The sequence below is a fragment of the Diabrotica undecimpunctata genome, unplaced genomic scaffold (genome assembly GCF_040954645.1).
Source record: "Diabrotica undecimpunctata isolate CICGRU unplaced genomic scaffold, icDiaUnde3 ctg00002265.1, whole genome shotgun sequence".
Lineage (NCBI taxonomy): Eukaryota > Metazoa > Arthropoda > Insecta > Coleoptera > Chrysomelidae > Diabrotica > Diabrotica undecimpunctata.
The window spans coordinates 7598-21908 of NW_027313398.1; the positions used below are offsets into that span (position 1 = coordinate 7598).

At 33.6% G+C, this 14311-nt stretch overlaps 1 protein-coding gene across 1 annotated transcript; it reads right to left on the reverse strand.

Moving 5' to 3' along the window:
• Positions 1-1583: 1583 nt before the first annotated feature.
• On the reverse strand, positions 1584-9831 carry LOC140431914 (beta-mannosidase-like; the record flags this gene model as incomplete). The annotated part of the gene is made up of 4 exons (XM_072519782.1): positions 1584-1784; positions 5334-5545; positions 6732-6879; positions 9554-9831. Coding segments are annotated over 4 exons (839 nt in total), but the record flags the coding sequence as incomplete, so codon positions are not given.
• Between the last annotated feature and the right edge of the window lie 4480 nt (positions 9832-14311).

Below are 14311 nucleotides of genomic sequence, written 5' to 3' on the forward strand. Positions count from 1 at the left end.
TTTTTTTGCCTTTTAAGATTGTTTAAAAAAACAAAGCAAAATCAAGTGTACGTCTTTACGAATTTTTCGTCAGCTACCCCTCATACTATTTAGAATTTAAATTTCTGTATAAGATTTTTTTAAACTATTTAGCGAGGTTCCGTGAACTACTTTCTTATGGCATGGTCAAAGTCAAATATTATTTTTTTATGTGATTAAGCCACAATTATTGGTCGTTATTGAGATGAAAATTACATTTTTAATTAACTAATATTTAACGTTTTGATTTCCACTATTATTTTACAATAACTTTGTTTATTGTACAAATTATGTAAACATGTGTATACACATTTTGTACAAAAAAACGTTTTTTTGAGAACGATTTCCGGAATGGAAATCAAAATTTCAAACATTAACAGGATCACAACCAATAATTAAGGCCTCAATCCCATAAAACCATAATATTTATCTCAAACTATTCATCGATAGCTTCGACTAAACAGGTTGTAAATTGAAATTTATGTAAAATATTCCCCTACACGATTCTCTTGGCAAAAATATCTAGGTTAAATAAATATAACATCTAAACGAAGAAAAAACCCGTTGAGACTGCAACTTGTGAGCAGGTAGTTTCAATGTCGTTCTTTGAACTTGAACCCAAAGCAATCGATATTTAGGTATCTAAAATATTATTTTAAGGATTAATACCGGCAACATCTATTGGCTTTAAAATGATGCCAAATACAGTGATTTTACCGCTCGATGTTAAAACGTAGGTATGACGTAAAAAATTAAATATATAAAAAAAATCGGAATATTGAAAAACCGACAACAGTGCCAAGCCTACAAAGGTGCACTAAACGAACATACACTATATATATATATATATATATATATATATATATATATATATATATATATATATATATATATATATATATTATATATATATATATATATATATATATATATATATATATATATATATATATATATTATATATATATATATATATTTATATATAGATATATATATATATATATATATATATATAATATATATATATATATATATATATATATATATATATTATATATATATATATATATATATATATATATATATATATATATATATATATATATATATACCGGTATTTAGGCGTTCGACGCCCTTCCGGTAGGGATCTATGGAGGAGTATCACCTAGCCGCAAGCCCTTATCTCTTGCCGTACTGCTCCACCATAGGCCGATCAGATACCAGCATATTCTAGACTAAGCCGCAGATTCATTTTAGAATTTTAAACTGCTGCGTTAGCCTTTTTGTTTTCTGTACACCGAGCCGGGGATTGAACTGACATCTCTCGCATTGAAGCGAAGGAGAAGCCAGCCGCCCAGCCCGCTTGGCTAATCCGATCGACATTTTCTTGTACCAACTACGCAAAATCCTGTACTGTGTGGAGAGTATAAATAGTTACAAAGCAGTATTTTGCTCTTATGATGACATTGCAGTTTTGGTTCTACCCTTTTAGTTTTAGTTACTTTTTTTTAAATTTCAATACTCATTTAAGGATTTTTATTTTATAGGCTATCGTAAATACGTACTTTAACATTCGGCCTTTGTGGATGTGAATTTTTAAGAGGAGATGGGAATACATAATTATTTGGTCCAACTGGATAATTTCCATTTCCATTTTTAACAACTAATGAGAAAAAGCAGTTGTCTTTAGGAGAATCGCCACATCCTTTCTCGCTCAAGTAGCTATCTGTTGGAATTGATTTTACAAGTTTAGATTCACCTGCTTGCTAAAAATAACAAAAATAAAAATATTTAATACAATCAAATTAAATTAAGATTTTGCTTAAGTAAAACATATCTGTATAGTTTGACCAATTTGATTTTACTGAGATATAACTAAATTTTCTCAATTGACTCTTATTTTGACATCCCCTTTTTTATGTGGGGTTGTTGTGGCAATAGTACGTTGCCCTTTTTGTTACCGTCATATAACTGCCAAGCTATATAGACGAGCAGCAGTTACCCCTAAAAATACGTTCTATCACCACAGACAATAATTGTTTCGGGAATGGTCATTGGTCATGCATTGTAGGTTTTTGAGGTCGCTCAAAATGAAACTACATTTATTTCTGTAGTTCGATATTGAAGAAAAATTATATAGGAAAGATACCTAAATGTTATTCTATGAACGTACAAGGCGGGCCTGGTTTTGGTCTTTTTTGACATGTGTCATCCCTCTAACCTTTTGCAGTAAGGTCTAAGGTGGAGGCAGAAATTGATTCTTTGGTAGCACAAGGAATTATGGAAAAAGTGGAGTTCTCAGATTAGGCTACACCTATTGTTCCAGTAATAAAACATAATGGAGATATAAGAATTTGTGGTGATTTTAAGGTAACATTAAATCCACATATTGAAATTGATGAGCACCCTTTACCTACTCCTGAGGATTTGTTATCTCAAATGGCCGGAGGAGAAAAATTTCCGAAATGAGACACTTGCTTTCTTTAAATACACATAAATGATTATATTGTTCAAACCGATTAATGTTTGGTATAGTTGGGGCCCCAGCTAAATTCCAATGGTTAATGAACAAATATTACAGGGTATAGAAGAAATGTCAATTTTTCAAGATGACATAAAAGTCACAGTACCAAATACAAAATTAAATATTCAAAAACATCAAATTTTCTAGAAATTAGCATAATATGCGAATAAATATTGAAAAGAGTGAGTTTTAAAAGATGAAAGTGAGTATTGCGGGTTTGAAATAAATAAACATGGAATTTCTGCATTCAAAGATAAAATAAATGCAATAATTAATACACCTATTTTTGAAAATAAAACTCTAATACGTTCTTTTATTGGATTAGTAAATTATTATAGACGCTATTGAAAATACAAGTACACTTCCAAAACCATTGAATAAATTGCTTAAAAATAATGTACAATTCATACGGTCTAAATTTGTTTACGCAATGTTTACGCAATGTTTACGCAATCTAAATACGCAATGTTTAAATGCATTTGATTCAGCTAAAAGATTAATTGCTTCAGATAAAGTTTTGTGCATTATAATCCAAATTTAAAATTAATTTTGGCTACTGATGCTTCACCTTATGGAGTGAGAGCAGTACTTTCTCATGTTTTCCCAGATGGAACAGAGAGACCTATACAGTTTACTTCAAAAACTTTGAGTTCTACATAACAACAATACTCACAAATTGATAAGGAAGCATACAGTATCATTTTTGGTGTAAAAAAATTTTTAATTACTTGTGTAATAGAAAATTTACATTACTTACTGATCATAAACCTCTAGTACAAATTTTCGCACCAAATAAAAGTTTACCTTACAGTCAGTATCATTATGAGGGCTCAAAGAGTTTTAATTCGAAGTACACTTAGAACTAAAATATTAAAGGAATTAAATGGAATGGAATAGGAATGAAAGGCTAAGCTAGCAGTTAACGCGCTATCTCAGAGTAGATAGAGATATAGAGTCACCTTGTAAGAACTGTTATAATTACAATAAATCCTCCTCAGCAAAACTCCTGAAGATACTCGTGAATGGGAAAAACCAAATTATTGTTTTCAAAGAGTAGGTACATGCAAATTATGCTGGACCATTTAATGGAGGCTATTATTTTATATTAGTTTTACACTAATTAACACTAAAAATATCACTACTGCAACTACTATTAAAATTTGCAGGAAAATTTTCTGTACCTATGGAATTCCTAAATTTGTTACTGATAATGGAACAAAATTTACTTCTTATGAGTTTAGGAATTTTATGAAACATAATGGAATTATTTATAAATATACAGCTCCTTTTCATCCACCTACAAATGGCCAGGGAGAATGTTACGTACAGATTTAAAAAAAAAAGGTTTAGGAGCTATGAGTTTAGACGGAAAGAATAGAGAACATGAACTTTGCAAATTATTGCTACAATATAGGAAGGTCCACATTCTTTAACAGGAAAAAGTCCTTCATTTTTAATGTTTGGGAGAGAGATGAGAAAACCATTTACTGTAAATAATAATTACAATGATGAATGCACCAGAGATATTGAATTAGGTACCAGAGTTTCTGCAAGAGATTATTTTAATGAAAAATGGAAGTTTGGTAGAGTTATAAAAAGATTGGGTCTTTTACATTATTTAGTTAAATTAGATAATATGGGTATTTGGAGAAGGCACATTACTCAATTAAGGGTAATAGGAGAAAGTACACCAACTGAACCATTTTTGTCCACACTGTTTTTTTTTAAAGACAAATATTCATGCAAATTTACCTGACAAAATAATTGAAAATTAAATAAATCCACTTTAGAATACAAATACATTGCCTGTAACAAATGATAGTGCAGAATCATCTAACTATGAGTCTCCAGGTTCTTCATCTATAACAACTGATGTGATTTCTGACAACAAAGTTACGCCTACCTTATGTAGATCTTCAAGAATACGTAAACAATTTGTGTACATTAAAATCAATGGCAACTTATACCAAAGGTAAGTTAAATAAAGATACAACTAAAAAAATAATACACAATTGTCTAAAGTTTAAACTTACCAAAACAAGACAGCTGTTGAAATTTCACTATAGAAATTTATTACGTTCCCATTGTATATTTTTTACTATCGAACGAGTGGATGCCTTTACATATCTCGGCACAGAAATCAATCAGAATAACTCCGTAAGTAGCGAAATTAATGCACGTATTTCCAGCGGGAATCGTACATACTATGCTAATAAAAGATTGATGACATCGAAATTATTAGACAAAAGAACCAAAATGACTATCTACAGAACACTGATTAGACCCGTAGTAACCTATGGATGTGAAACTTGGGTAATGACGAAAAAAGATGAAGCCCAACTCAGGACATTCGAGAGAAAAATACTGAGGAAAGTATATGGCCCGGTACAAGAGGAAGATGGCACATGGAGAATCAGGAGAAACGACGAGGTTAATGAGTTAAATGAAGGTTATGACATTGTAAGATTTGTGAAAAGTCAAAGACTGTCATGGCTGGGACATGTGCAGAGACAAAACGATGCAAAAACAACAAAGAAAATGTTACAATGGAAGCCCATAGGAAGGCGAAAAAAAGGAAGGCCCAGAACGAGATGGTTGGATGACGTGGAAGATGACCTGAAAACAATGAACATAAGACAATGGAGAAGAAGGGCATAAGAGAGATCTGAATGGAAGGACATAGCCAGACAGGCAAAGACCCATCCAGGGTTATGATGCGAAAAGAAGAAGAAGAATGGTATATTTTTTATATGGACGTAAATATCTATTACTATTTTTAAACCATACTTACCATATCAACAGCGACTTCTTCAGTAGAAACTGGTGTTAAAGAATCCCATTTAAATACTCTAATTGAAGCTACTAGACCCGGAAGAGGTACTATAACATCTGAAACTACATATATTTCAAGAGTTCGAGCCGAATTGATATGGCCAGTTATAATGATTGGGGCGAAAAATTCTCCTACAAAGTACTGTAGCATCTTCCACCTACCGGTGAAATCTGAAAATATTAAGCAGCATTATTGTTACGCTAAACATTGTCAATTTGGTAAATCCTAAATTCTATCCTTTATAATTATTTATTCTGTAAAACTATATTATATCTATCATACATAATTTTTATATCTGATTTCCTTGCAACAGTTTGTAGTGACTATATGACCAGTTTTCACTGAATTTCTATTTTTAAGTCCACACCCTTTTACTTTTCAATATTTAGATTAAATTAAACCATCGGTTTACGAATTACTACAACCATTAACTTGATTTTAACCAGAAATAGTACATGAAATAATAATGGCAATATTGACAAAAATTAACTTCATTTCTAATTACGTTTCCTTCCTTGTTTTAAAGTAGCTTACACGTAACTAATTTTCTTTCTTAGTTGTAACCAAAACTAACATTTCGTTATTTTTAAGCCATTTCTTGACAGAATTGAAAAATAAGACGATGTAAGCTTCTAGCGTTTCTTTCTTCTAAACTAATTTACTTTCTAGTTACTCTTGTCGAGGATCGGTGCATATATGTTTAGATAAGTGAAGTCATTAAATTTATTGATTTGGCATGTATCCTCTAAAGTATTATACGATTTGCCAATATAACGAAGTCGTTAATATTTTTTTTTTCATTCCTGTGATTGCGAGTATTATATTATGGTCTGCTTTGTCCAACACTTGACCATCTAGTTTCATATATTTGCAAAATAGAAATATTTAGTATAATCATTTCCTGAACTTGGGGTCTTTCTTGGGGATTTCTAGCACATTTGTTTTGATGGAAACTGAGGACCGTTTAATTTGAGTTAAAATGTATTTTCTTAAGAGTATACACCTTGCTTTTTGAATGGTTAACAATTTTTCTTCTAATAATTGACCACAGAAGTGGGCATTTTTTACCACTTCTCTGAAAAACAATTAATGCAGTACTACTGCTTCTTACTAAGGAAGCTAAATGTTCTTTAATACATTAGGAATATGGAATATAAACATGTTTACGTATTTGTATATTTACAGATCTGTTAATTGATCTACCTCTTAGATATCCACTTCATACATCTGTCTCTTAGGGTGTTCCCAGAATATACACTAGAAAGTTCGGAAACTAATATTTCCAACGTACGAATATTAACATTTCGACGAAGTAGAATAACCAATTTAAAAATAAAATAACGAAATAATACTTACCAATGCCAGCCCAAGTTGGAGCTAACCATACGTCATTTAGCTGCCAATAGAGAGCACCCATAGTTCTACCTAGACCTTGATCATTCAAAATGCTTCGGTAACGACGGTAATGCTCCGTTTCAATTTTTATTCCGACTGCTTGGGCTATCTAAAACATTCAGTATCTTATATTTACCTTATCTATGACTCATTGTTTAATTTATAACAGACTATCATTTTTCTTTATGTACGATTGCTATTAATTTGTCTCGTTTCATCATCATATACTGATATCAAGATAATATACTTATCGATAGTAACATATAGTATAAAAATATCTCTTCTTTTATCTTTGTCTCAGAATTTAGTATTGAACAGGACTTGTATTGTACCCAAGCCACTCCTAAATTAAAATTTGGTATTACTAGTTCTACTATCCTATCGTCTACAGATAGGAGTCCTCTAGAGTTGCGTGCTGTGTCCACTACTCTTCAATATCTACAGTGAAGCGATATTTAAAGAAGCGCTCTCAGATTCAATAGAAGTTATATCTATCAATGGAATACCTAGAAATAATTAGGAATATGGATAACATCAAATGTAGACCAAACCAAAGAAATTAAGGCATCATTCGGTAAACTTGAAAAGTTTCTTTGTTGTCGGGATATAAGGTTAGGACTACGCCTAAGGATGCTTCGGTGTTACGTGTTCTCTACTTTTCTTTATGTCTTGGAAGCATGGACATTAAAACAAGTGCATCTGAATAAGTTGGACGCCTTTGAATTTTGGTGTTACAGAAGAATCCTACGAATATCATGGACTCAAAGAATGCCAAACGTATAAGTACCTGGAAGAATAGAAAATGAAGCGGAAATAATATTGACTATCAAAAGAAGAAAACTTGAGTACTTAGAACATGTGATGAGAGGATAAAAATACTCATTATTGCAACTTATTATGCAAGGCAAAATTTGAGAAACGCGAAATCGCAGAGGGGTTACAGGTGGCGGATAGTGGACGGCCCTAGCGACGATACTGGAGGGTATAGTGTGTATGACTTATAAAAGTATACCTTAAAAAATGCTTTATAAACCCAAGGAAAGTATCGTGAAATGACAAACATTGCCCGCTCGAACTGAAAACATAGCAGCGTCTAACTCAGAGTGGGTGGCTGCAAATGGCGTACGTCGGTTCTCCATATCAGGAGCATCTGATGTTTACCTCATCAAGACATCTGGTCAACGTGGTGTTTTACGGCCAATTCCTTTCGTGACGAAATTACAAGCAAGTAAACGACCCCTAGTCTCCAGCGGCTCGAGCAACTCTGGCCGAGGCAGCAACCAGACAAGTACTCGAGTAGGGGTGCTAAGAATACTTGGAAAGCCAACTTTACATAGCAACTTACAACGCAAAGTTAATAGGCAATAAAAATAGATTAGAAAAACCAATACGAACTGGAGACAGGAAAATTAGACATAGTAGATCTATCGAAAACCAGACGCAAAAAAGAACAATGTCATATTACAAATCGGTACATGCTATTCTGTAAGGAAAACGAATAGAACATCGGAGGAGTAGGAATTTTAATTAAAAACAGACTAGTTAACCAAGTAATAGGGTTTAAAAGCATCTCAAATAGATGCGTCTACATTATCGTCAAAATCAACAAAACTAATGATAATCTACAGTAAACTAGAAAGGAAAAGTAAATTATGTAGAAAGAAAAGAACAATACAAGCTGATCGACTTATAACAAATAAAGAAAAATACAAAGAACAGTTATATAAAATACTTAATAAGAACTCCAGACGCCTACAAGATCGTCTCGATGAGGAAAATGACAAAATTACTAGAATTACTACTGAAGAAGTAAATTGAACGAATATCCGTCAAATGAGTAGCATTGATAAACTCTCCCTAAAAATAAAACAACTTCTAGAAAAGAGTAAAATTTATAGTTATAAAATCAGTGAACATGAACACAATTGATTCCTAGGCTAGGGAAAAGACATCGCTATAGAATGATACTAACTCAGAAGGCATGAAAGACGACTTTGATAGGTGAACTTTACGGGCGTGCTAATCGTCAGAATCGCCGCTATTGGTCTAAGGAAAAATCCTCACTTTATGAGACAATAACATACACAACATGCTGAAAAGGTTAACGTATGGGCAACGATTGTTGGAGATGGTAATTTTAATGGCGATAATTATTTAATTTAATTAAAGGAACCTAATATCATAGGTTTGATGGCCATTGGCATGATCAGTGATGGCAATTTTAATGGAGATAATTATTTAGCACTTCTCCAAAATAATGTGATACCAACTTTGACCAACCTATATCCTGATCCAGCAAACCCACAAGTTCCAGCGAATATGATATACTTTCAGCAAGATGGAGCACCACTTAATTACCAAATCAATGTTCGGCAGTACCACTGCCGAACATTGGTTTGGTAATTAAGGCCACTGCATCAAGCTAATATTTCCAAATCGGTGAATAGGAGGGCGAGGATTCATGGAATAGTCAGCACGATCTTTTGATCTGACGCCTTTAGACTTTTTCTTATGGTGATATGTCAAAAATATTGTAGACAAACGACGTCGCCGCTGAGCAGCTCATGTCATATTTCTCATGCTCGAGCCATATATTTCAGTAAAGCAAAACCATTTGATTCATCACGTGTTTCAATTATCATATAGTCAATATTGTTATCTGACCTTTTTTCATATATACTATGTGAAAAAAAGTCGTTATAAAAATATCTAATAATTATGTCTTTGTTACTTATATGAAAGAGATCAGAATTATATAGTACAAAATAATCGAAAATATTTACCTGTAGATAATAAATAAAAGCTTTGGAATAATTTTGGTGACTTTGATCGGGCAATTTCAAATTAAATTCGATGAGCGCTTTCATCTGTTCGTTTCCTTGAGGATGGTGTTGTCTGTGATCCATAAAAGCACTGTTAATATTCAGGTCTGATTCGTTATTGGTCGCTTCTAACAAAGATCTGTAGCTTGGTAATGACTGATAACCATATTCTGAAGTAAACCTTGATACAGGGTATATATTGGAATCCCATGGGTCAGAAACGTAGTTGTAGAAATGAACTAGAAATTAACTGTGGTTTAATATCTACTTCTGGTAATTAAATCTGTGTAAAAAATTTTAAAAATGATGGTACATATGCAAATGATTGATTTTAAAGATTTCTTTCAAGAAATATTATTATACAATTAGTTTTATCCTGAGATTTCATTACTGTGAACTGTGACAAAGTTTGGGGTGATCTGAAATGCTATAGGGCGTTCAGTACTTCTTTATCAACCATATACGAGTATATGTTAAACATATTGGAGAGCTTTTTTAACTTTTATTAACACAGTTAATAATGCATTTAGGAATATAGCTTATCGATTAGGTAAATATATTGTAACATAATGAGTTATTAAATTCAAATAATTTTTAATAGCATACTTTTTTTAATTTTTGATAATTTTTATAATTTTTGTTTGTTATATTTCAGTAGGAACACAAAACTTATTAATCAAAACTCTGCAAAAACATAAGATCTATAGTTCTGCTTAAATATCAAAAAAGGAACATGCTAGGTGTATATAAAACCTAATACCAAAAGAAAGGTTGTAATATTTTCTACAAAATACAATACTAATATACAAGGTGTTTCATTTTAAAAAAATGATAAAATAGTGTTTCCGATTCTTTGTTTACTATATAGAAAAATATAGTCTTTGGGTAATTTTATTGGGTGAGCTAAGCAAAATAGATGGAAACGTATCCATGGTCGAGAGGAATGCCATGATTTAGAAACCTATCTGATAATACTGAGTGTTGTTTTCTGGATTTTTTTTTAATTTATTATCAATAATCTATAACAAACATATAAAACCAGTACAAAGATTCCAGTATCTTGGTTGCTGGTTGCTACAAACAATCTTGACCACGAGGTCGAAATACGCGCTCGTATAGAATATGCTAGGTCCGCATTTCAACAAACGAAAAAATTCCTAATAAACTTTACGTTATCGTTTGATATCCGATACCAATTTGTAAAAACGTTTATTTATTACATATTGCTATACGGAGTGGAAACATGGACTCTCGGAATTACAAGTATGAGACGTATAGAAGCTTTTGAGATGTGGGTTTTTGGAAGGATGCTAAAGATCTCTTGGACAGAGCACGTGACCAGCAACGAGGTGCTAAGAAGAATGGGTACTAAGAGAGAACTCCTAAATATTGTAAAAACAGAAAAATGAGTTATCTAGGACATATTTCTCTCTCTCCAATGGCGCTACAGCCCAAATCGGGCCTTGGCCTCCTCCAAACTATACCTCCAACCTTGTCGGTCCCGCGCCGATCTTCTCCAGGTTCTCACGTCTAGCAAATTTTGCGCGTCCGCTGCCACTTCATCCTCCCATCTTTTCCGTGGCCTTCCTTTTGGTCTTGCGCCCTGCATTTTACTATCAAGGGCTTTTTTCGGCAGCGAAGTCTCTGAAGTTTAACGAATTCTGAGATCGGTGTCTCTTTGAACAGTTGGTAGAGTTCATGGTTATACCTGGATCTCCATATTCCGTTTTCGTTAATAGGTCCAAATATCTTTCTTAGGACTTTTCTTTCGAAGACTTCCAGTTTTCTTTTTGTCTCTTCTGTGATCACCCATGTCTCGCATCCATAGCATACTATTGGTCTGATAATAGTTTTGTAGACCCTGATTTTCAATCTCCAGTGTGTGTTTTTGGAGCGAAACACATGATCGAGTGAAAAATAAGCTTTGTTTCCCTTTACTATTCTTCTTTGGATTTCTGGTTCTTCTGTTCCATCCGTGTTTAATGTAACTCCTAAATATGTGAAACTTTCTACCGTTCAATATCGTCCTCTAATTCAACTGTGCGTCTGTTTCTCCTAGCTCTTGCCTGTGTTAACTTTTTGTCTTTTGAATATTTTTTTTATTTGGGACATATTTACATAGGAGAGAAATACATCTTTCTACGACTTATAATGGAAGGGAGAGTGGAAGGAAGAAGAGGTCCAGGAAGAAGAAAATGCTCCTGGTTGAAGAATGTAAGAGACTGGACAGGCATGGACACACATTCGATACTAAGAACAGCTCAAGATAGAGAGCAATTTGCTGTAGTTATAGCCAAGCTTCAGTAATGGAGAAGGCACCTTAAGAGAGAATATCATTAAATGGTTTTGGAAGAGGTGATACAGATTCCAAAATATCTTTGAAATAAAACAGACTCTCAGGGCATTTTGGACAAAAATTTGGTACAACATTCATTTTCTAACTACCAGGTAACGTTTTTTCATCCCACTAAAATCTAAGCTGGTTGTTGTTTTGGTTCCAAATTTCTGTACCATATCTTTTGGATTACGTTTTAAAATCTGACAAGTTTTAACACAAGTCTTGTTTAGCGCTTGCAGGTCGTCAGTGACGTGATCGTTGTGTTCATGAAGAGTTACTTTAAGTGCTGGTTCGGTAACAGTTTTATTGACAACTATGAGTGGAGTTTAACTGTCTTGTTCAGTTACAAAGTCTATATCAGTAATTTGTTTAGGGCTGTACGCTAAGATCCCTGAAGCACTAAACCCCGAAACTCCTTTATCCATCGTTGCGACCTACAACTAAGTTTCATGAAATTTAGGAACTATGTCGTACATAGAAATCTTCTGAAATTGGTTTTCCCTTAAGAACCTGTCGCACTATATGTGGAATTCTTCCCTCAGGGGGGCATAAAACGACATGTCCAAAGGCTGTAGTTTATGTGATGTGGTGCGAGATGTACAACATGTATATGATTGGACCTACAATAATCATAAATATCAAGGGAGATGTGACTCCCGTGATTGTCCATGATCAATAAGACGGGCTCTTCCTCTGAGCATTTGTAGATGTCTCCAGCTAGTCCACCTTTCTCTTAATGAGGTGACATTATCTGCCTAGAATATATAAACATAGGCGGTATGTATGCACCTGGAGTACTCAAAGTATTGACGTTCGTAATGTTTCGGCCTTTTTCCCAACTAGTGACAGCCCAGCTGATGTTGACCCTTAGTAGCTAAAACCTTTCCAGGTTTTTGGACTATAGATATACCGTTTTCGTCCATACTAAATATTCTAGTGGCCTTACAAGGATGTTTGTCGTTAAACTGCTTCCAAATTGAAAACAAATAAACCCACTTCCAAATACTCCTGCTATTGTGCGTATATTAAATGAAATCACATGAGATGAAATTACATGCTTTTATTTTCCTTTTTTTTTATGATGAAGGATCATAAGGAGAAGAGATCATACTGTCCGTTACGGATGTTGGACACTAACATGGCTAGTTTGACTTTGTTGACTACTGCCTTAAAAAGTCCGGTAGTGGTCAAGGTAAACCATTTTTGTAGTGTATTGAGCCAGGATATTCTTCTTCTTCCTGGACCTCTTTTTCCAGAAACCTTACCTTGAAATATGTTAAGTTATTATATTATATGAGACATTCTATGTCTATATAGGAAAACCTTCACATGAGTATATAGCACCACATTGCAAATGCTTCGAATCTCTTCAATGATACTTCAGTTAAGGTCCATGATTTCACTCGATATAGAACAACGAAGAATACGTAGCATTTTAGTAAACGAACTTTTATTTCTAATTTTATATCGTGACTGTTAAAGATTTTTTTTAACGAACACTAATCTAGCCTGCTGATTCTTATCTTAATTGCCGTCAAGTGTTCCCAACTGTTCGTTCTAATTTGCGCGTTCTAATAATAGCAAAAGTTAATGAAGTATTATGTAGGTTGTTGATTAACTAATAATTTTTCTGGTATTATCCTATTTTTTCTTAAAACCGTGTATTTTGTATGTTTGATGTTAAGGTGGGTACACATATGCGAGCCGAACTGTTCGCGAACTGCTCGTGAGCTGTTCGCGAACAGTTCCTTGAAAATATGTTTATGTTCAGACTATCCAATATCTAATAACAAACCGAGAATTAATTTACTTCGTTATTCTAAATATTTCGGTATTTTGTTTACATTATCTGTTATTAATTTCTCTGGTTACTTTTGAATAAGCCGCGCTCGTTCAGCAATTTTGTTTAACCGAATGATCTCATCGCACACTTAGCAGAAACAATTTATAGTCTCGAACACCGTCCAAATTTAACTGCGAACATTCTTTGTGTTCGTCCCAAAAACCGACAGGCCGTGGCTCCTGACGAGCAACGAACGAACAGCTCGCAAGCGGTTCATCCCGTCGTACAAATTAACGAATATTCTTCTTCTTCTTCTTCAGTGCCTTATCCGGTCCGGATGTTGGCGATCATCAAGGCTATCATGGTTTTGTTGACTGCTCTGCGAAACAGCTCCGCTGAGGTCATCCCAAACCATTGTCGGAGATTTTTCAACCACGAGATACGACGGCGTCCCGGTCCTCTTCTGCCAAATACTTTACCCTGCATAACAAGTTGAAGAATTCGATATTTTTCTTCGTTCCGCATCACGTGGCCGAGGTACTCAAGCTTACGTTGTTTAATTAAATTAAGCACTTCTTTTTACTCTGAGATAGCGCGT